General features: G+C 56.1%; 1 protein-coding gene across 3 annotated transcripts in view; it reads right to left on the reverse strand.

Annotated features, from left to right (window-relative positions):
* PPP2R3B (protein phosphatase 2 regulatory subunit B''beta) overlaps positions 1 to 17,036 on the reverse strand; it is a 45,281-nt gene extending 28,245 nt beyond the window's left edge. The window contains exon 1 of one of the 3 annotated variants that reach the window (XM_017681347.3): positions 16,463 to 17,036. In XM_017681347.3, the coding sequence (XP_017536836.2) occupies positions 16,463 to 16,774 (312 nt within the window). In that variant the 5' untranslated portion in view covers positions 16,775 to 17,036. Of the gene's footprint in view, positions 1 to 4,806; positions 5,324 to 16,459 lie in introns of those variants that run through there. The other 2 variants (XM_017681346.3, XM_017681349.3) reach the window with 2 other exon arrangements.
* Positions 17,037 to 22,446: the final 5,410 nt, after the last annotated feature.

The following is a 22,446-nucleotide window of genomic DNA, read 5'->3' on the forward strand; positions in this document are numbered from 1 at the left end:
TGTGTGTGCATGGGCGTGCATGTGAGAAAAGCCCTAACGCAGGGCTCAAGCCTCTTAAAAAGTAGCAACATGGTACATGTAAGAGAATGAAACTGGATCACTGTCTAACCCCATACACAAAAGTAAACTCCAAATGGATCAAAGACCTGAATGTAAGTCATGGAACCATAAAACTCTTAGAAAAAAACATAGACAAAAATCTCATGGACATAAACATGAGTGACTTCTTCATGAACATATCTCCCCGGGCAAGGGAAACAAAGGCAAAAATGAACAAGTGGGACCATATCAAGCTAAAAAGCTTCTGTACAGCAAAGGACACCATCAATAGAACAAAAAGGTATCCTACAGCATGGGAGAACATACTCATAAATGACAGATCTGATAAAGGATTGACATCCAAAATATATAAAGAGTTCACACGCGTCAACAAACAAAAAGCAAATAATCCAATTAAAAAATGGACAGAGGAGCTGAATAGACAGTTCTCTAAAGAAGAAATCCAGATGGCCAACAGGCACATGAAAAGATGCTCCACATTGCTAATCATCAGAGAAATGCAAATTAAAACCACAATGAGATATCACCTCACACCAGTAAGGATCGCCATCATTGAAAAGACAAACAACAACAAATGTTGGTGAGGTTGTGGAGAGAGGGGAACCCTCCTACACTGCTGGTGGGAATGTAAACTAGTTCAACCATTGTGGAAAGCAGTATGGAGGTTCCTCAGAATGCTCAAAATAGAAATACCATTTGACCCAGGAATCCCACTTCTAGGAATTTACTCTAAGAATGCAGCACTCCAGTTTGAAAAAGACAGATGCACCCCTATGTTTATCTCTGCACTATTTACAATGGCCAAGATATGAAAGCAACCTAAGTGTCCATCAGTAGATGAATGGATAAAGAAGATGTGGTACATATACACAATGGAATATTATTCAGCCATAAGAAAAAAACAGATCCTACCATTTGCAACAACATGGATGGAGCTAGAGGGTATTATGCTCAGTGAAATAAGTCAGGTGGAGAAAGACAAGTACCAAATGATTTCACTCATATGTGGAGTATAAGAACAAAGGAAAACTGAAGGAACGAAACAGCAGCAGAATCACAGAACCCAAGAATGGACTAACAGTTACCAAAGAGAAAGGGACTGGGGAGGACGGGTGGGAAGGGAGGGATAAGGGCGGGGAAAAAGAAAGGGGGCATTACGATTAGCATGTATAGTGCATGGGGGACATGGGGAGGGCTGCGCAACACAGAGAAGACAAGTAGTGATTTTACAGCATCTTACTATGCAGATGGACAGTGACTCTGAGGGGTATGTGGGGGGGACTTGGTGAAGGGGGGGCGCCTAGTAAAAAATGTTCTTCATGTAATTGTAAATTAATGATACCAAAATAAAATAAATAAATAAAAATAAAAACATTTGTAATGACTTAAAAAAAAAAAGCAACATGGGAACAAGGGGTGTGGTGTGTGTTCTCCAAAGCACGGCCTTTAACTACACTGTGCCCTCACCTGTCAGCAACTCACTAAGCGTGGGCCACTCGAGCACATGGATAAAGATGACACCCTGCCTCACAAGGAGCTATTTCTGCAGATGCACTGACTCATCACAACCCAGAAATCAAAAATATGCCGGCCGGCCTCACAGGGTGCACAGCGCAGGACATCCATGGACAACAGAGAGCAGGGCCTTGGGAAAGATGAGTGCTGTGAGTGGTGGAAGTCCCATGAGACTCAGCCGAGGTCGTGTGCCTTTGGGGACATCTCTGAACACTGGCTGTGGCCAGATGGCAGAGGGTCAGGGGGTTCGTGCTGGGTGGTCGGCCAGAGAGCAGAGGGTCAGGGGGCATGTGCTGGGATGTCAGCAGCTGCCCTAGCTCCAACTCTGACCGGGCGAGCCAGGCAGTGAAAGCTGGGAGGCGGTGCAGCAGACGAGGCAGAGCAGGACAGGGAGAGGGTTGCCGACACGGCACCCAGGTTCGGCAGGACCCCAGGGGGCACGCCACCTGAGCCGCAGCTGCAGCAGCGAGACCCTGGGTGACTGGGAGCAGGATGGGGTCGTGGAGCCAGGCAAGGCACCCACCCCGTGCCCCACACGCTGGGAGGCCCCTGCAGACTGTGAGGCTTCTCAGCTGCTGGGTCCCCCACACTGGCTGACAGGAGGCCCCCCTACAGACAGCACACTGGACAGGGGTCAAAGGTCAGAGTGTAAAGCAGAGGAGCCTAGTGGAGGAGGCAAGGCAGGCCCTGTTGGAGGCGTCCCCAAGTCCTTCCTCTGCCTCGGTGGGATGGCCTGCAGGGTGGCACAGACCAGGGGGCTGCCCCGAGAGCCCGAGCCCACAGGAGCGACCAAGGCTGGAGAAGAGCCCCTCACACGGAGGAGGAAGCGCACAGAAACGGCATGAGGCCAGTGCTCCACAGCCTGACCACGGACGTCAGCTCGGTACCCACAGCCAGGCACACATGGTGTGGCTTCCCCAAGCCCAGAGGGCAGGCAGGGTCATGTCCGACTCCCACTCAGGGAGCATGGATGGAGGGGGGCAGGCAGGGCCCACCCCGCTGGGCGTGATTGCTGGGACAGCTTCGTGCTAAGGGAACCCCCTTGGTGTCAGCCAAGGCCAGACTGTCCCCATGAGGAGGAGAGGCCATCTCCACATCCAGGATGGTCCCTGGGGGATGGCTTGGTTGGGGGTCTCAAACGGCGCTCTGCAGGGCCTGTGCACCCACCTGAAGGACCCTGCAAGGAGGCTGCACTGGCTGGGGTGTGTATGGGACCGGAGCATGTTGACCAGGTGACCAGGAGAGTGGGGACAGGGCTGCTGCGTGGAGAGCAGGTGACTCGCCCCCGCCAAGGCCAAAGACTGGCACGCAGGCCAGGCAGCATAGCCCTCCAGATAGCGTGGAGGACTGAGGGCGAGCACAGAGGAGGCTGGGGCACAGGGCTGCTCAGCACAGAAGGCGGAGAATCCCCGGCAGCTGGGCAGGTGGATAGGCCCCTTGCAAGCAGGGAGAGCCCACAGACAGATCACCGCCACCCTCCGGACAGACGGACCAGGTGGCCACCCTCCAGAGGCCAGTGGGCTCACACTGACCATGGCTGTCACCTCTGAAGCAGCACCCCATCTCCCCATGCCTCCACGTCCCCCACCCTCTGCACTGCACTCCACCCATCTGCTCGATCCTCCCGAGCCTCCCCGCCCCTCCGCGTCCTTCACTCCCTCCCCTGGGTCTCCCACTGCCCTCCATGTCCTTACATCCCTCCACATCCCAGACTCCGGACTCCTCTCCACACCCCACCCCTCTCAGCTCCCACTGCACCCCACCCATCCGCCCTTTCCCCCAATGCTGCCCCCCCCACCCCCCGGCTCCACTCTCCTCCATCCCTCCATGTCCCACCTCCCACCAGTTCTAACAGACACTTGCAAACCCCTCAGGGCTGCATCTGGAATCCAGGAAATCTCCCTGCTCCTCCCCAAGAAAAGACCCTCTCCTTCTCGGGCACACCCGAGGAACACCCTTGTTCCCGGGCAACAGCCCCCAGGATGGCTCCTGAAAACATCACTGCGACAGCTTCCTGTTAAACGAATCATGAGATCTGTTTTCCAAAAAGTGGTGTTTGTAAGACGAACAGTCCTAAAACAGCCCAGAGGATCATGGGTGGGCGCTGCCAGGAGCCGGGGACCTGGTATCAGGTCCCGACCATCTAGGGAAAGGCAGAAGGGGTCCGAATCTGCAAGCATGCTAGCAAACCACATGAAAATGCTAAATAGCAAACATCCATTTTCCTCTCGTGACTGTTTTTAAGGTCTCCACATTAACATGATTTTAGATAGACTTTCCTTAAAAACAAGGAGCAAACTTACAAACATAACCCACTTGCAGAGAAAATTTCAAAAGTTGGAAGACAGAACGGATAGAAATTCAGAAATTCTGTAAAAGCTGAGATGTGAACCTAGAAACAATTCCAACTAAGATATCCTCAGGAAGCAGCCTTTTTGCCCCAAATGGCACTGTCTGATTCAATTTGATCTGGGGACACGACAAGACAGAGCACTTGCTTGGAGAGAAAATTCAAGCGTTTGACCCGCCCAGCGTCCGCACACCTAGACGCGAGGCCCTGGGAGCTGTGGACAGGGTGCAGCCCTGCCCCGCCCCCGCGCGGGCCACCCCCACCACGTAGACCTTGCTTACAAAGTGACTCCACGTGGTCACAAGGCCACAACCTTTAAATGATGGCTCCTTAAGCTCATCATAAAGTCACACGCGGTACCGGCGCAGACAGGCTTCAGTTCTCTGAGCACTGGGGAAAGGCCCGTGCAGTTTAAAAGGGGGTGGTGACCGGACCCCGGAACTGCGCAGCGGGCTGGGATGGTATATGCAGACCTCAGTGAATCCCTCTGGAAAGCCCGCCAGCGAGCGGCACACTGCAGCTCCACCCCAGTCGCCATGGGCATTAACGGAGGTGCAGGCCCCCAGCATCCCCGCGACGGCCCAGGGGCTCACGCACCCCCTCCACGGGTCACCCAGGCCTCCCCAGAGTCCCAGCCCAGGTATGTGCCTCCTCCAGCGCTCAGCCGCCTGCCGCGGGGCCGCGGAAGGCAATGCTGGGTCCTGCTCCAGCGCTCCCTCCCCGACAAGCCAGCCAGCCACACGGGGCATCTGGTTCTCCACACAGACGCGCCGTCCGGAGGGACGCACGGCTGGGAGTTGGGGCCTGAGCAGCCCCAAGCTGGCCTCCGGGGCCCTGCAGAGGGGCCCCGGGGCAGGATCTAGGCTGCCCCCACCCTGCACCTGCTGGAAGGCCTTGAGCCTCTTCTTGAAGCGCGAGGGCAGCACAAAGTCGCAGCCGCGGGCCAGCGAGGCCAGCTCCTGCCGCAGGTCGGGGTCCTGGCGCAGGGACACCTCTCGGAGCCGCATGGCGGCTCGCATCGGCCGCCGGGACAGGGCTGCGCTCTCCGGGCTAGGCCTGCCGGGCCGGCAGGATCGGGCGGCAGCTGCGTGCGCCCAGCGGGACAGTCTGGGTGGCCCGGCTCCGCACACTCGGCCGGTGCTCTGGGGGCCGGCCCCGGGCCGCGCGCATTCCACAGGCTGAGGAGGGCACATGGTGGAGGGAGGGGAGGCGGCCGAGCCCCTCCCCGCAGGCCGGGCTGTGCAGGAGCCGCCACCGCCCTCCCGAGCATCTGGCCGAGCAGTGGGTGGGCGCGCAGAGCAGCTCCGCAGGGACAAGGGCCGTGCCGGCTGCCGGACCGCGCACATGAACGGGGCGCGCAGGCACCTGCTGGTCTTGGGGCTGGGGCGGGGTACGGCACTCCCCAAAGCGGCCACGTCTGTCCAGGACGCTGCAGATCCCCTTAGGGCTCGCGGTTCTGGTTCTGCACTGGCCTCCTAGGGCCCAGATGCCCCCCAGAGCAGCTGTTCCCTCCCAGACCACAGGTCAAAACCAGGTCTGTGTGCAATGCCTTCCTAAGCACACTAAGCCTTGAGAAATAAACTTAATGTGCACTCCAAGGCTTCCTTCTGAAAAACTGAGGCAAGGGAAGCTCCTTTCAGACTTCATAACTTTGTGCCAACACAAGAATGTGGACAGTGCAGTGTGACACAGATAAGAGAATGTGACACAGACCCTGTAGGTCATTTGGGACACAGTGCGCATTAAGAGGTGACGTGCATCCTGGGGGTCGTGTGGGACATGGTGTAGCAAGTGTAGGAGGTGACGTGCATCCTGCGGACTATGGGGGACACACTGTAGGGACTGTAGCAGGTGACATGCATCCTGTGGGTTGTATGGGACACGGTGTAACAAGTGTAGGAGGTGACATGCATCCTGCAGGTCGTGTGGGACACAGTGTAGTGAGTGAGGAGGTGATGTGCATCCTCTGTGTGTGGGACACACTGTAGGGGGTGTAGAAGGTGATGAGGATATAGAACCCCATGAAGATGGTGCAGATGGCAGACTGTGCGGAACAGAACATGGACAGTGCATAATATAACAGACAATGCAGACAGCACAGAATATAACACGAGGCTGACGCATGGGAGCAGGTGACAGTGGGGTGAAAGCAGGATGAACTGGAGTCCCAGGCACCCCCTGCCACCACCACTGGGAGGGTCAAGTCCTGTGTACACTGCTCACCTTGGATGCTGCTGGCACGCCTGCCAGAGGTTGGCCTGGGGAACCTGAGGCGGGTCCTGGAAGAACTGCTCAGAGGTCACCCCGATGTTAAGCATGCATAGCAATGAACCACAGCAGAGCCTCAGGCCTGGCCACACCCTGTCCTGGACCCAAATGTAATGGAGGGTACGAAATGGGCTGCACTAGGCAATCGCCACCTGCCCCAGAGAACCTTTCTGCTGGACGTGTGGTCTGAGTGTGTGGCTGTGCTCTGGGGAAGGGCACTGGACAGCCCTGCGGCCGGCAGATATACCCGGTCTGGGGCAGCACCACGTTCGGCCACGAGCAGGACTGCAAAACCTCTTGTGGGCTGCCCTCCCCCCAGGGGAACACGAGGGCCCTCTCTGAACAGGAGCGAGCCGGGCACCATGGGGCCCACGGGCGCTGGATGGCACTCTCCCCCCAACAGCCAGCTGCCCTCCCCAGCACGGCAGGACCAGGGATGCTGCTCTCACAGGGCCCAGGCCCCGCACTACCCTCCCTGCCCCCTGCCCCCGGGAAGGGACGTCCCCGAAACCACAGCCGGCGCGCAGCGCCAGCCCATGGCCCCTCCCCCCACCCCCCCTTGCTCTTTCACCTTCTCTTTCTTTTCTGGGCAGCATGAGGTTTACAGAAACACCCAGCAGGAAGGAGCCCTCGACACCCTCCTCAGATTCTGTATCAACATCCTACGGGGTGGTAACCCCATCACCACTGAAGAGGCTGGATGACATGACCTCATTACCCCAAGGGCAGCATCCCGGAGGGCTCAGGGTGTGATGTCCCATGCCCACCAGAGTCACACACCACATGTCACTGTCCCGAACCGCCTGCCTCCCCCCAACACCCCTGAGCCTTGTGACCCTCTGGTCACCCTGAGCTCTCAGCCCCCCCACCCCCACGACACCCCAAGCTGAGCCCCCTAGACACTCCCGAGTCCCCTGTCCCCCTGAACCCTATGCTTCCCCCAGTCACCCCCGAGCACCCTGCCCCTTCCATCACCCCTTAACCCCATGTCCCCTTGTCACCCACAAACCTCCCAGGCCCCCCTTGCTCCCACTGAGCTCCCCAAACACACCCAGTCACCCAAGGCCGCCATGGTCACCCCCGAGCCTCCTGTGGTCCCCCTGGCCACTCCTCCCTCCCCACCCCTGGCCAGACTGGCCCGGTGGCTCCTGCGCCTGCCTCCGTGGCCCGGCCTGCAGCCTGTTGTGCACGAGCCTCTCCCTCCCGCCTCCTGGGCCTCTCTGCACACCCCATTCTTGCTGAGGGGAGCCCTCCGGGTTCTTTCTCTTCTGCCTCTGTGTCTGCCCCACCCAGCCCTCCCCATGCTGGAGGGTGCTCAAGGATCCACAGGTCTGCCGCTGAGCCCTGGAAGCTGTGTGCACAGAGACCTGGGTGCGGTCTGCACGTCACGGGGCCACAGGGACCAGGGTGCCGCCCAGGAGGTGCTGTGTGAGGCCGTGGGGAGAGGGCCTGCTGCTGGTTCAGACTGGACACCACATGCAGGAAGGCCACCCAAATGCCACACTGTGGGATGGCGCTGATTTGGGAGCAAACTTCCCATTTCAGGATGCAAGCCCCGGGCCAGATCCATGCACACGTCTCTCACACCTGCTGCTCTACCACGCACAGGATGACCTTGCTGGGTTTTCTCTGTCCCTCCCTCCTTCCTGCACACCTTTTGGAAGAGATGCGATTCGTGTGCTTGAAAAAGTGGCGAGGGCCTCCTCTGCCAGCCCCCGACCCGCCACATGAGTGTGGCGAGTCCCACGAGGAGGCAGGGTGTGGACCCCCCTCAGATCTGGGCTGGGCCACCTGACTCTCCCTGGCCTCGGTGGTGGCCGCACATCCCACACACAGGCCAGTGGGCTGGGGTGACAGCCCGTTGCAGCAGACGCTGTCCCACAGACACAGAACTGCGGCCAGCCCAGCACACACGGTCAGCTCAGGGAGAGTGGGCGGCTCCTGCATGTGGGGCGGTCTGTCCACGCAGCAAGGCAGAGCACCGCGTCGCTGGCGGGGGCTGCCCAGGCTCAGGCTGGTGGGGAAGTTAGGACGGCCACCAGCTGGCTGCTCCCCCAGGTCAGGGAACCTGCCGCTCCGACACGACTCGTGCTGTTCCTCTAGTGATGGATGCAAGGGCCTGTGTCCCAGCTCCAGTGTGGGGAGTGCACAGTGGCCCTGAAACAGCACAGGCAGGTCACAGAGGTTTTACTCCAGACAAAGAGAAAGCTTTTACTTCCCTGCCCACCTGTAAATAAACTTGCAGAAAGAGGAGAAGCTTTTCAACCTCAGAGGTATTTTAGGAGCGGGAGGCTTCCACTTCCTGACTAATTTTTGAAAATGTTTTTCCCAGGAGCCACTGCAAACCCCCATAGCGCCCAGGAGCATGGCTGTGTGGCATTTACAAATGAGGAAATGGGGCACAGGGCCCGGTGCCCATGTCCATGCTAGTGGGGTGCCCTGGGCCTGGGGCAGGCAGGCGGGCAGGCGACCCCAGGCCCAGCTGGCCATGGAGGCTGCTTCCCAGGGAGGACGTACCCCACTGTGCTGGCACTCTGAGAGCCCAGCATGCAGTCGTTCACAAATGGGGGCCAGTCCGCGTTCCACCTCAGTGAAGTAGCCCAGGGCCTTGTGTTCCCACACTTGAGCCATGGGCCACTCAAAGCACAGCACTAGACAGGGAGGTAGCCCACTGCCGTGGGGAGGCAGCACATGCTCCTGGGTATGTACTCACGACAATCCCACCAGCCACACGAGGAAGCAGTCAGTATCCCCACCCCACGGGACGACGACACACGCCACTCCCATCCTTGCTGGATGTGGACCATGCACACTGGCTCTGGGGGTGGGGAGCCCTGGGTGGCAGTAGGAGAGAGCACCTCTGGGGCCTGGGTCCCCTGCCCAGGAGTGAAGTCCCTGGGCTCCAGCAGGGACAACAGTATCCCCCAGGCCACATTCTCATCCCATGAGTCTCTAGGCAGGGATCCAAATGTTGGCCAGAAAAACCCAAAGGTGATTTGTTCCCCACAAGTTACTGTAAGTAACTATTCTTGACAATCAGCTCAGACCTGTGTGACAATGCCTGGGGGTAGAAGCAGGCACAAAAGGGGGCCTGGGTCCGCTCTGAGCCTTTTTCCTGGCTCCTGGGGAGGACGGGCTGGAGGCTGGGCCACAGGCGCCATGGCCTGCATGGGACACAGCTGGGTGATGGGGCATCGGCCAGCGCGACGTTCCTAGCAGTTCTCTCACGCCCACCAGTGTCCTTCTGACTAGTGAGTTCCTCAGAAGCCTGTTGTTAGGTTTCCGGGTTTCTCTGCCAACATGACAGCCCAACCACTCCATGGCTAGAGGACGGGCCGCAGGAGGGCACATGAGGGCACACGGTGGCACCTGTGAGACTTGCTCTTTGGTGAGCACTTCCCACCTGAGACCTCCCCAGACGCAGTGGGCAGACCCCACTTCCCACCAGCAAAGGTCAGGCCCCAGCCTTCCGACCTGCCCACATTTCACAAAGCATCTTGAGGAGGGAATGACACCAGTGTTACACTCCTGCAGAAAAGGGGCACAAAACGTGTCCCGGCTCATTTCACAAGGGCAGCACCACTATGACACCACAGCCCAGGGCATCAGGACAGAAGCTAGAGCCGGGCCCTGGCAGACACTTGGACCTCACCCAGAAGGCTGGCCATGCACAAGCCCTGTGACGTCTGGGGTCAGCGCTAGAATCCAGCGCACCCCTCCCAGGACGCTATCAGTTTGACATCCAGAGTTCAAAGAGCAACATACCACATGACTAGCGACACGATCGTAAGGAACTTGACAGGGTTCATGTGGAAACGCCCAGCAAGCTAGGAGTGTGAGGCAACTTCATCTGTCTGGGGGAAGCCTGGCACGGACTCTGTCCTCGAGGAAGGCTGGAGGCAGCCCACTTACAACGGGAGAAGCGAGGGTGTCTGCTGTCGGCTCCACCAGGGAGGGCACGCGGCTGGTCCCAGCCCGGAAAACAGTCCAGACAAGGATATTACAGGCACAGGGCCCGGAGGAAGCAGTGGGACCGACCGCCTTGCTCTGATCCCGCGAGCCTGTGAGCAGACAGCCCTCAGGCGCCCCCATACCCCCAACACCAGTACGTGGTCAGCCACTTCCCAGGATGCACAGCGACCATGAGAAATGGAGTGTTTGCATAAACAAGCAACAACTCAGACGACAGGGAGAAGACAGCTCACTCCTGACAGTGCTGAAGGCCAGAGGCACTGGGCGGATCCGTTTCACAGAGGAGCCGCCAGACCTGCACCCGACTGAGGAACCACTGCTGGGAAAAGCTGAACACCCCCACGTGGAGGCGAGTCTCACACACGGGCTGGGCACTCGACACAGCTGAGACATGCCCTCAGCGCACTACAGTCCCCAGAAAAACTCAGCGGCTTCTGTGTAACACTTACAAGGGGAGTGCATGGAAAGGCCAAGGCCTGGAGAAACTACCACGATGCTACTCGGTGGGCGCTGACTTCCCGCAGACCAGACAGAGAGATGCTGCTGTGAACAGAGGGCTGCACCAGTGCTGAGAGTCCAGAAGCAAACCAGACCCCTGCTTCACCCAGTGTCTGCGGCTGCAGGTCCTGAGGGGTGTGGATGCTCTGAACACCCTCCCTCCCGCTGGCACAGCCAAGCAGGAACCCGACGCAGAAGGCCACCCAGAGAAGACTCGAGGTTCTGGCAGAAACCTTCCAGAATCCGAGCTCCAGCTCTGAGCATTTCCAGGCCCATCTGTTTCCTACACGTTCAGCACGAACATCAAATGAGGCACCAGACACGTATGCACGTGTGCAAATGTAACACATGTGCACGCACATGCTCCCCAGAGCCACAGCTCTCTCTCCAACTGGCCCAGTTCTAACATCCCAGAATGTAGCCCCGTGTTCTGAGGAAATTGGTGGTTTACCAGATACTGAAAACTACTACTGAAGGGATGCAGGACACTAAAGACTCAAGTCGGCACATGACCAGCTCAGCCAAGGGGCTACACAACTTGTACAATCAAAGTGACAACACACTTAGAGAAACAGGACTTACGAGGAGAGACACCTGTGTTCACACGCTGGACAGTTCCACGTTTTTAAGGTAGTGACTACCTCAAACTCATGTATAGGTTCAAGGCCATCCCAGTACAGCTTCCAATAGGCTTTTCTGTGGAAGCTGACATTACAGGCAAATGGAAATGTCTCAGAAGGGCCAGAGCCATTTTAAAAGCACAAAGCTGGACTCGCACTACCTGCTCTCCACAGTTACTATGAAACTACATGCTTCTAGACGGTGCGTACAGGTGACAGGGTACCTGCAGGTCAACAGAACAGAATACGGGGTCTGGAAGAGACCCAGACACACGGCCAGTTGAATTTTAATAATGCCACTCGGGAAAAAGGAAGAGTTTTCCACAAAAGCTGCTGGAGGATCTGGATGCTTATACCATACACACAAACTTTCTGGAAATGCACCAGAGGTCCAAAGGAAAAGCTGAGACCCGCAGTTTTGGAAGAGTCATAGCAGAAAGCCTTTGAGACCCTGGGAAAGGCAAACATGTTGTAGGCAGGATGTAATAAAAGAACCATGGAAGAAAAAACTGAAGGCTTAGAACTTCTACTCAAAAACACAGTCAAGAAAATGAAAAACAAGCCATAAGCGGAGAAAAATGGGTAACACCTGAATCTGAGAAAGGGCTCTCACACCTCCAAGCTCAACCCAATTTTAAAGCTGGGGATGGAGTGGAAGGGAAGCCTCACGTGGCTGGTGAGCATGTGAGAAGACACTGCACTCCCCCAGCAATCGAAGGTGCTGGGAGGCCGACACGCGGCAGGCTGGCAGGAACGGCCAAGTGAACCTGGGGATGGCATCCAGTGAGTGTGTGGAGGGAGAGCACCTGTCCGCGGCAACAGGTGTACAATGGACCCCTTGGCAGCCTGGGGCTTCTGAAGCGTTCACACTTGCAAGTTAGGCACATTTACCACATAGCCAGCATCCCAGCCCTGGGCTGCCTGCCAGGAAAAATGCCATACCTGCGCAGAAGGCCCACGCGATGGCGTCAGCAGCTCAGCTCACCAGGAATGATGGGCCAGAGCTGTCAGCTGAACTGTAAGCAGACTGGCACACCCAGACCATGGACTCCTACTGGGCAAGGGGAGGGTGCAGACGCGTATCTAATACTTGCGTGCAGATTGCAAACACACTGGGCTGGGTAGGCAGGGGCAGAGGAGATTCCAGAAGTGCAGTGCCTGCCCAGGGCCAAGGGGTGCGGGGAACTCTGGGCGGAGGGACACGTCCTGCATCCAATGGGTTCATGAACACGTGGTATGCCAACACCCCACACGTTCGAAGGGCCCTGTTCCCTGCGTGCGCGCAAGGCCAGGACAGAGCTGATACCAAAAACCAACCCCTCCCCAGCGTCTCTACGTCCACACACCTGGGTATCACTGGTCCCGTGGGGCCCTGGGGGTCCCCATTTGCATGCATTCACGGAGGGACCAGTGTTAGTGCTGACACACAAAATGTGTGCCCTCAGAGGCTCCTCACCAGGTGGGGAAGGGCGGCTGGGAAAGGAACCCACCAAAGCCACTTCAGATGGAACAGGGGTGATGGACCTAGGGAGGGGCAGGACCAGTACCCAGGGTAGGGGTAGGAATGTCCCCACCCAGGCCTCAGAGTGGCCTCACCCGGGAACAGGGTCTTTGTGAATGGGACTTGTCGAGGATGGAGATGGGCTCATGTCAGAGCATCACTGCTCAGGAAGAGCCGGGCTCACGGACAGCAACAGGAAGGTCTTGCCTGTTACACTCAGCACTGAAGTTTGGCAGTAAAATCCAACTTCCTAAAATACGTAAGGTGCTCCTTGACAAGTGCACATTGCTGTTCAGTCTGTGAGAAGCGTGCACATGTCCTTTAGGGCTGGAGGCAAGTGAGAGTCCCATGGGACCACCAGCTCTCCACGTTGGTCTGATACCCGTTTTCGGGGTTGCACCCGGAAGAAGTGGCCTCCTGCTGGGTCCAACCCCAGGTAGGATGGACCCCACAGGACCCGCGGGCTGGGAGGTGCTGGGAGGTGGTGTCAGCACCCATAGCTCTCCGCAGCTCTGGGCGGCCCTGGGATCTGCACACATGATCCAGGACCCAGGCGCCTCCCCATAACCTCCCACCCTACGGCCTTGCCGGACTCGTCACTTCCTAGTAGTTCTTAAAGAAAATGACTTAGGACGTCGCTTACGTATGGATGTTGTTCTGGAAGTCATTATCCAGTTCTTGGGGCAACATACTTACATGCGAGTGTACAGGAGAGCCTGGTGGGAGCTGTGTGTCAAGCAGCACCCTGGATAGTTGCAGAAGGTCGGATTTGACAACAAACTTCGGTACCGTATGTACCAGGCACGCCCCTCCTGTGGCCGGTGCGTGAGCCCAGCTCTCGCTGAGCAGCGGCCCCTCTCCCGACGGTGCCGCGATGCTGAGAAGGCAGAGGAAGGGCTCTGCGCATTCCTGTCACCCTAACATGAGGCAGCTGCCCCAGACTCACTGCCTTGGACCAGCCTCAGCTGCATGTGAATCCACGTACGGACTCCACGTCTGAGGTAAAATCACTTGCACGTTAGTTAAGTCCACTCATATTCATGTAGAATAGCAGAAAGTAGGCCTGTATCAAGAAGACGCTTACGTCTCTTCACAGACACCCAGAATCCCAATGGAGCGATAGGTACTGGGGAGCCGTTCAGCAGCTTGAGTCCTGGGGAAAGCTGCAGGCCCCCGCAAGTGGCAGGAGTGGGAGGGAAGGAGGCCCCCAAGAGCTTGCAGCAGCTGCGGCCTGGGACAACCCTGGTGTCGCCCAAGCACCCTTTCCTGCTCCTCATGTGTGACATGTGGACCCCCAACTCAGGAAGACTGTGCCAGGACCAGGTGTGTGTGTGTGTGTGGTGGTGAGCCAGAGAGGAAGGAGGTGGCAGGTCAACCGAGGCACCCCTGGACTGCACCCTCCAGGGGTCCTTTAGGTTACTGAGCATGTGGAGGGACAGGGCGTCCACATTATACTTGCCCCTGAGAGGACAACTGTACACACCCCAAGGGCTGTGCCTGGCCTGACACCCTGGATGGTGTGATTGCCCCCCACATATGGAGTGCTCTGTGACACATCGTGCACCATGTCCACTGTGTCACTCCTGGGCAGTGTAAACCTGCAGTCCCAGCACTCATCACGAGTGGGTATGGGCATCCCGTGTGCTGTCTCCTGTGGGTGTCCCTCCTTCTGGCTGGGGAGTCACATGGCTCAGCTTGTACGCAGTTCTGTGGCTGGGCACCTGACCCACCAAGAGCTCCTCAGGCCTGACAACTCCCAGCATCTGTGTTTGGAACTGCGCCTGTTAACACTGCCCCACACCTACGTTTATGTGGAACAGAAATGAGCTCTTACCACTGGTCCCGATGAAAACATGGGTCCTTCTGGGTCACTCCCTTCTCGAAATTCAGTGAATAAGTCCATCAATTCCAGACACACCAAGACATGTTTAAAGCCAACTTCAGGCCCCAGACAAGACCAATCACTACTACTGAAAACTCTTGGGATGTTTAAGAGAAAATGATTCTGCTCCCCAGCAAAGCTGCTTCCTATTGCCAACTCACTCTACTGATCCCAGGACCTGCAGCCAGAGGAGGGGGCTCTCATTTCACCTCGCAACCCCACTGATCATGACCTGTCCTTCCTACCTTCCTGCCCTCCACCCCTCACACTCCAGCCACAGCATGGACCACGAGGACCTGGCCAATGCAGCTCTCCCACCATGCATCCCCCTCCCACAGACCTAGCCACCAGCCACGGCACCAAGTGCGAGTTAGCAGCCCAAAACTCTGCGTGCCTAGTCAGCAGTGAGAGCACTCATGGCCCAGCTACCAGCCTGCCTCGGCCCTCCAGTGGCTGTGGACTTAGCAGGACTCTTCTCTGCCTTCTCTAGAAATTGGCCCCTGCCCTGTGCCCCCTAAGTGCACTGCACTCCCCACGACTCACTTCCTCCACAAATCTCCCTCCAAGCAGAAAAACAGCCTCTCCCTCTTCTGCATGTGTGGGGAATGTAATGTCCACCCCCTTGAGGCTCAAAACCTGCTTCACAGAAATACATTTTCACATGCATCCAAGCTGCCCTCCTTGCTGAGCTGACCTAAGAATATTTCCAGTCCTAAGAGGATTCACAGCCATGGGGTCATGAGACACAATTTATTTTCATGCTGTGTTGGGTTCTGTCACTGAAACCTAACTGATGGCAAAGTGGGCAGCCCTGTAAGTCAGTTCTCAGTGATCCCAGGGAGGGGGACTGCCTGCTGGGGGAGGTAGAACATGGCTGGCACCCCAGCGAGCTCTCCGGGCGCTGGGCCTCCTGTGCTTGCTGCCTCAGTAAAAGCAGGGGTGGAGGCAGGTCTTCCTGCTTCTGCACTCATGGGAACATGCTCCGGGCAGGAGTTGGGGATGGGTCCAGGGCTATGCACCCCCACAGGTCCACACTAGTCACCTGTGGGTGTATGGAGGGTCTATGCCTGGTGGTCTCCAAAGCTACCTCCGGACCTACTTCCCATTCTCCGAGGAGACTAATTCTCCTAGATCCACTAGCACATGTCCAAAAACCACAGCAACCCACAGGCAAAGAGCTCTCTGGATGCACGTCCACCTGTCCGTCTCCTTTCACTCGTTGTGGCTGGGAAACTCAGCTTAAATGACACAAATGTCACTTCATGATAGTTTAGTGCTGTTAATGGGATCCTGGCTCCAAATTAACCACATTGTCATACACAAGTTCCCATAGAACACTCTCAATATTTCATGTTTTAGGAGTTCCAGGTGTACAATATCCACCAACCGTAAGTTTTCTCCAACACTTGGAGGCAACGTTCCATTACTTTAAACGTTTGAACACGGCATTAAGTGGCAGAAAGCACCGTTTTAAAACACTGCTATCTAACTCTAATTACTGTGGACAAATTGGAGATAAAACCTCTATGTTCATAACCCCAATACAAACACTGTGGTAAGTGGGTAACTAAAACGAACCCAGAAAACTCGAAACCAACTCGAACGTTACCACCTACTTGAGACTCCTGTCAATGGTGAAATTTTAAAGCATGGAAGACTCTACTGGGGGACGGACTAAATGTGGACGTGCTTTAACGTCTGAGGCTCTACCAGCCTCCTCCGCCACCACTGCCCAGTCGACCTGCGATCCGAGTTACCTTTGTAGGCGTTAGCATAAGTTAAGAGCAACTTACTACCCTCGTCCCCGCGGATCTACGAGTTCCCCGGACGTGGGACCCGAGTCTGGGACTTGAACCGGTTCCCAGCGGGAGCGCGGTGGACGCGCCCGGGCTGTCCAACACGCTCTGCCTGCAGGCGGGGCCTGCAGCCGCCACTGCGGGCCCGGGCTGTCCCGAGTCTCCATCGCCCATCTCGGTCCTCCCGGGCATCTTGATCCTTTGCAAGCAGTCCTGGAGCATCGTCTGCGTGCTGGACTCGCTGAGCCAGCAGAGGAACAGCTCATCCACCTTCATCTTCAGGACGGGCTGCAGGACTTTGCCGGGCGGCATCTCCGAGGCTCGGCCCCTCCTTCCCGAGGAGGCCCCTGCCCGACGCCAGGTACCCGAGAGCGGCCTACGAGGTTCTCGGAGGTGCTGGCCCGACTGCGGCGCGGGCCAGAGATCCGGGACCAGAGTGCCAGGGGCAGACGGCGCTCCGCTGGAGGGAGTAGCGGGCCTGGGGTCAGGACCGAGATGGGAGGGCGGGACCGCCGCGGGGCCAACAACTGTCCACAGCAGCTTCAAAACGGGCGCGCCGGCCTCGCTCCCGAAGAAGGTCGCTTACGTCGCGCGTCACCGAGACGCGTGGCGTCATCAAGGGGCGCACGCCGTCGCGGATGCTTTCGAGTCTTCTGATGACGGCGAGCTGCCGGGACTTGCCGGAATGTGGTGGGGTCTGGGGGAGGATTGGTGGGGCAGGGGGGCGTTCCGGAGCCGGGATGAGGACAAGGACGAGGCATGGTGACCGCCCCACCCGAGCTCTAACTTTGGACTGTCTTAGGCATGCGGCGCGCGCCGGCGAGGCGACCTCTGGGCCGCGGCGGAGCGACCATGCACCCGAGCCCCGTCACCATAGTGAGGGAACCCCGCGAATGACTAGAGCAGGCGTGCTGCGGGCCTGCGGTAGAGCTCTCCGGGAGTCCCGTCTGTTGAGCATGCGCTGTGCGTGCCCGCCGAGAACGAGCCCGAGGCCCAGCGTAGAGGGCGGCTAGGGAAGCTTACGGAGGGGGGCATGCGCAGTGAGTACCCGCCGGAAGTTGGCGGGTATGCGCGGAGCGTGCCCGCCGAGCACGGGGTTGAGCGTGTGTGTTGCGGAGCTCGGGAGCGCGCACGGTGCTGTGGGATGAAGTTTTTGGATAAAGCGGGCAGCTTCGGACCCAAGGGGCCCGTTCACGTTCACGTTAACGTTAAAACGGTAATGATGGGCTGGAGGCGGGCGCCTCCATAAAACATTGGCTCTATAGGATGAGAGTGCACCGCTTTTACGATTGCAAGAACACATTATTTTTGGTGGAGGTGAAATTACTTAAATGACCTTCCATCACCCGGTCACCTCATTTCAGCGTTTACTTTTAACGGGGCCCGTACTTCATCCGCATTGCACACATTCACCTCTTGCCTTTTTTTCCTTTGGTGAGATAGTTTTTTCTTACTATAATTTTATAAACGTACTTTCAGGTTTTCTTTCCCTTTAGGAGGTAATTTCAAGGTCTTGTGAGCTGGCTTTCCCCCTCCTCAGCAGTTCCTTATATCTGGAGTCACCAAACTCTCCAACCATGGGTTTATTTTGTGTCACCTTTTCCAGCATTCTCTGTGTTTCCTGATTGGTGGTAAAGACGTGTGTGTACTCAGTCATGTGAGGGCCATCCCACAGGAATCCTGTACAGTATTTCTGTTAACTGGGAAGCAAATGGTTGTGCATGCTGTCATTTCTGCAGAGAAGTAAATAGTAACCCAGATGCCTACTTGGTTTATCACACACAGACCTCTTGTCCAAGAGCGAACGTGCCGTGCAGTCTGGTCTGTAAACGAGCTGCCAGCTACTGTTCTAGTCATCCGTGTGGTTTGTGGGAGAGACGGCGTCTCTGGGAGCCTGCACAGGGCAGCTTTGTACACCCAGAACAGTGGTGAGGCCATGGTGGTACCAGTGCGGCTGCCAAGGGAGCAGAATACACGCTGGGACAGACACAGAATGCACCTTCTGTCTGCTGTCCGGGTGAAGGGCAGCCCTAAGAGGATAAGGCGGTGCTGTGGGACCCCAAGGTCTGCAGGGTAGGATGTGTGTGCTTGCCCTAAACAGGACAGGGAGTCTACTAACTGCACAATGGACCTGCTGCTGTCCCGTTTCCAGGGGTGACGGGAGGTCCTGGGACAGAAGGGTTGGGTGGGGAGGGTGCAGGTGGAAAAGGGAGATTCCAGAGGGCTTTGCAAGGGGGTGGGCGTTTCTACAGAGGGGAGGGTGGGGGACAGCACTGAGCTGGCTTCCCTATCAGGTCATCGAGGGGAGGTGGCAAGGAGGAGGCCCCTTCCTGAACCCACCTGGCCCCTCAGAGCTGGTCTGCACACCTGCAGCCTCAGCCCCACCGGGACTGGCTGCTAAGAAAAGCGGGACCTCTCCCCATCCGTTTGCTCTGAAGCGCAATCTGCCTTTCTCCTGAGCCCCAGGGGGTTTGCTGCGCATTGAGGCTTGAGGGGTGAAGACGCCCCAGAGAGTGCGTGTGCTGAGAGGTCAGATCTCACAGGTGCCAGGCTGACCCTAAGCTCCAGATACACTTGCTTTGTGCCCTGAGGGGTCAGGGGTGATCAAGTTTATATCTGCCTGGGAAATTATGAGCTTTTTCTTCTTTTTAAAAACCTTTTTTCATTAAAACAGACTCTGGAATAGCCATAAATAGGCGTATGTTTGATGTCTCCATTCAGCTGGTGAGGAGTTCAGTAAAAGACTGTGTCCAGGTTCCTTCCTCATGCTGTTTGTGAATTTGCGTCGGCCTTCCCCTTCCTCATTTCTGTCTGCTTCACTCGGTGGCTAACCAGGCTGACATTTGGTTTCCTCTGGCTCCACGTGAGTCTTTTCTGCAAATGGAGGAATTGCTCCTTTCCTGTGCTGTGTGGTGTTGGCTCCATATGGGGAGACAGATGGAAGGGTCTGCCCCGCAGATACACCCCATTACAGGAATATCAAATATTCAGTTACTATTGCCAAAATGTTCCCTTCGTGTGGACCCGTCAGCCCTGCCCTCCCACCTTCAGGATGCTGACAACCTCAGACCCAGAATGGCTGTTCCCTTTATTAAAAGCAGAGCTGTTTTCGGTGATGGGTTTCCAGAGACAGGATCCTGATGAAATGACATGTGAAGGTGTTTTTCAACAAAGATGTTTTAGGGTCACTCCTTCTGTGCTATGGTTTCACAGTACATGGGACAAAAGGGAGGAAAAAACGTCCATTATAGTTTCCTACCTAAGCTGTAGTGTCTGAGGCAAAATGCCTCATAGACGGGCAATTAAAAAAATTAATTGTTAGCACCCATTTTCGTAAGCTTTCAGAGGAGAATAAAGGTGTTGAACAAAAGAGGAAAAGTGAATTTGTAGGACTGCTAACCAAACAAAACACACTTGATAAATAAACTGTGGGGAAGTGTTCACATTTGGTCTTTATCCACAGGACAGTTTCACCAAGGTTTACGTGTGTGGTATTGGACTGTTCGTGACGGACATTATCAGACATCCACGTGCTTTCTTGAGTCAATACCCAGTTTTAAACACTGAGTTGTGGAGGCTCAGAACTCAGAGGCGGTAGAGCCATGGGGCCCCCCATCCTCTAGATGGCTGGCTGTTGAGAGGTATAGCATTTTCATTGTTTTGTCCACAGGTCGGCTGTTAGCTAGAGCCTCCTGCCATCAGCTTTTCTCTCTTAATTTATTTACAATGTATTTATTATACTGGAATGCAGCATAATTAAACTGGTTAGTATTGGGTCTTAGTGTACACCATGAGCCTGAGGACATACACAAATAAGGCAGTTCATGATCTCAAGAGATTTTGTCTAATGGGGCAGGAGAAGGGAATGACATAATTGGCTAATTCAGTATGTAGTTATACAGGCAACGTGGAAGTGCCAATAGAAAAAGTAGATATGGGAAGAAAGGACAGTTGGACGAAGGGAGGGAAGGTAAGCCTCGTCAAGGTGGTGTTGTCTCAGGAGTCATTAAGGACAGTTGGTCCTGGAAAGCAGGGGCCTTGCAGAACACAAGACAAAAAGCTGGAAACCTCATGCGAGGCCTTATTGTGAGGGCTTTGCTGGCCAGAGACAGGTACCTAGGAGGCTGGAGCAGTGCACATCTGTGTCCCGTGGTGGTGAAACATTGGGCAAAACCTGCCCGCAACACCCTGGGAGGTGGAGAATGTGTCCGGTTTGCCTGCCGCTTTGAAAGCAGCACCGTAGGCTGGTTGTCACCAGCTGCCTTGGATAAGCTGCGCCATGCAACACACAAGTTCAGAAAAGGGTGGGCCAGTTAGCAATCCAGATTCGAGAGAGAATGAGACAGCCTCACAATTGCAGGGTTAGAAAAAGAATCCATTTCTCAGAAGCATGTCCATCACAACATGGGGAGATGACCCTCTGCAGGGGCAGTCGCCCTTGAAAAAATAAGATGGACAGGGCAAATGGGCTTCCAGGAGCAGTCCCGAGGCCCTGTGACCGGGTTTGGGGGGGCAAGGCCAGCCCACACAGGCCCAATCCCAGCCATGGAACAGACACATGCTGAGAACGAGAGATTGCTATTTTAATCACCGAGTGTGGGGATGGTTGTTACGTTGACAGCTGACTGACACGCATGCAGAGCCAGTGAAGCTTTCCAAGCTGGGTGTTGAAGGGAGCAGGTGTGTTGGAGGCATTCAGCCCCTGCAGCGAGGAGGGAGGTCAGTTATAGGCCTGAGAGTCTAGGTCGCGGTTAGGAGGCTGCTGGATTTTGGTGGGCTGTTGGTGGCCTTGGGCTGCTGTAACACAATGCCACAGATGCCTCGGCTCACAGCACAGATGTGTCCTTACCCCATCCTGGAGGCTGGGCTCCAAGGTCCAGGTGAGGGCAGGGTGGAGCCTCCTGGGTGTACAGATGCGTCTTCTCCCCATGTCCTGTGGTGGTCCCTCTGGGCGAGTCTGTGTCCTCATCTCCTCTTCCTGTAAGGACACCAGTCCTCTGGGGGGATCCATCCTATGAGCTCATTTAATCCCCTCTTTAAAGACCTGTCTCCAAATACAGCCCCATTCTGAAGTCCTGGGGTGAGGGCCTCAACATGTAAAATCTGGTGGGGACATAATTCAGACCCTAACAGTGAAAGGGTGGGCTTGGCAGGGGGTTGGGTGGGGGTTCTTGTCCATGTGAAGTGCTGAGAGTCTTAGCAACATGTGTTACTTGGAAACACAAGCTGTGCAAAGGGCAGCAAAGAGCTCAGGGGCAGGGAAGACACTGTGTTTCTATTTGCTTGTTATGTAACTTGTTTCTTTAAAGAGATACTGTGTTTGGTGAGACATCATTGTCCAGATCAACCTTAGCACTTAGGGCTTAGTTTGGAGGTCATTTTAAAGCCATGGTGTGAGTCCCATGCCTGGGCACAGATGATTCCTCTTATAGGAAATGCCCAGAATAGGGCAAGTCCACACACACAACGTGGATTCATGGTCACTGGGGCTGGGAGGGGTGGGGATGACTGTTCACGGTGATGGGCAAGGCTGCGTGGGCATGAGCACCTGACTGGGTGCCCCAGCTCCCTTCTGTGTTTGTGGAGTGTTCTCTGCTTCCACCTGGCTGCTTCTGAACACATGACTTTTGAAGGAGCGGTCATGGCTGATGCTGACAGCACTCACGCTCTTGTCAATTCGTGTGTAATCTTTGAAACCATCGGGTGACTCAGGTCTGATTAACCAGCCTCTTTTATGATGGATAAACCAGACATTGGAAGAAGGTGTTTCCCATGGCAGGGTGGGGGTTTTGCATCACGTTTTGTGAATGAAAACCCAGCGTTGCCTTGGAAAAGTGGAATGATGTTCTTATGTAGATGTCTGTTCCCTTCTCACCCTGTATGCAGGGGGTGCAGTGAAGCCCCCAGAAGTTATGCCTATGTCCTGACCCCTGAACCTGTCAATGGGGCCTTGTTTGGAAACAGGGTCTTTGCAGGTGGGATTA

Source organism: Manis javanica, chromosome X (genome assembly GCF_040802235.1).
Source record: "Manis javanica isolate MJ-LG chromosome X, MJ_LKY, whole genome shotgun sequence".
In the NCBI taxonomy this organism is placed as follows: domain Eukaryota; kingdom Metazoa; phylum Chordata; class Mammalia; order Pholidota; family Manidae; genus Manis; species Manis javanica.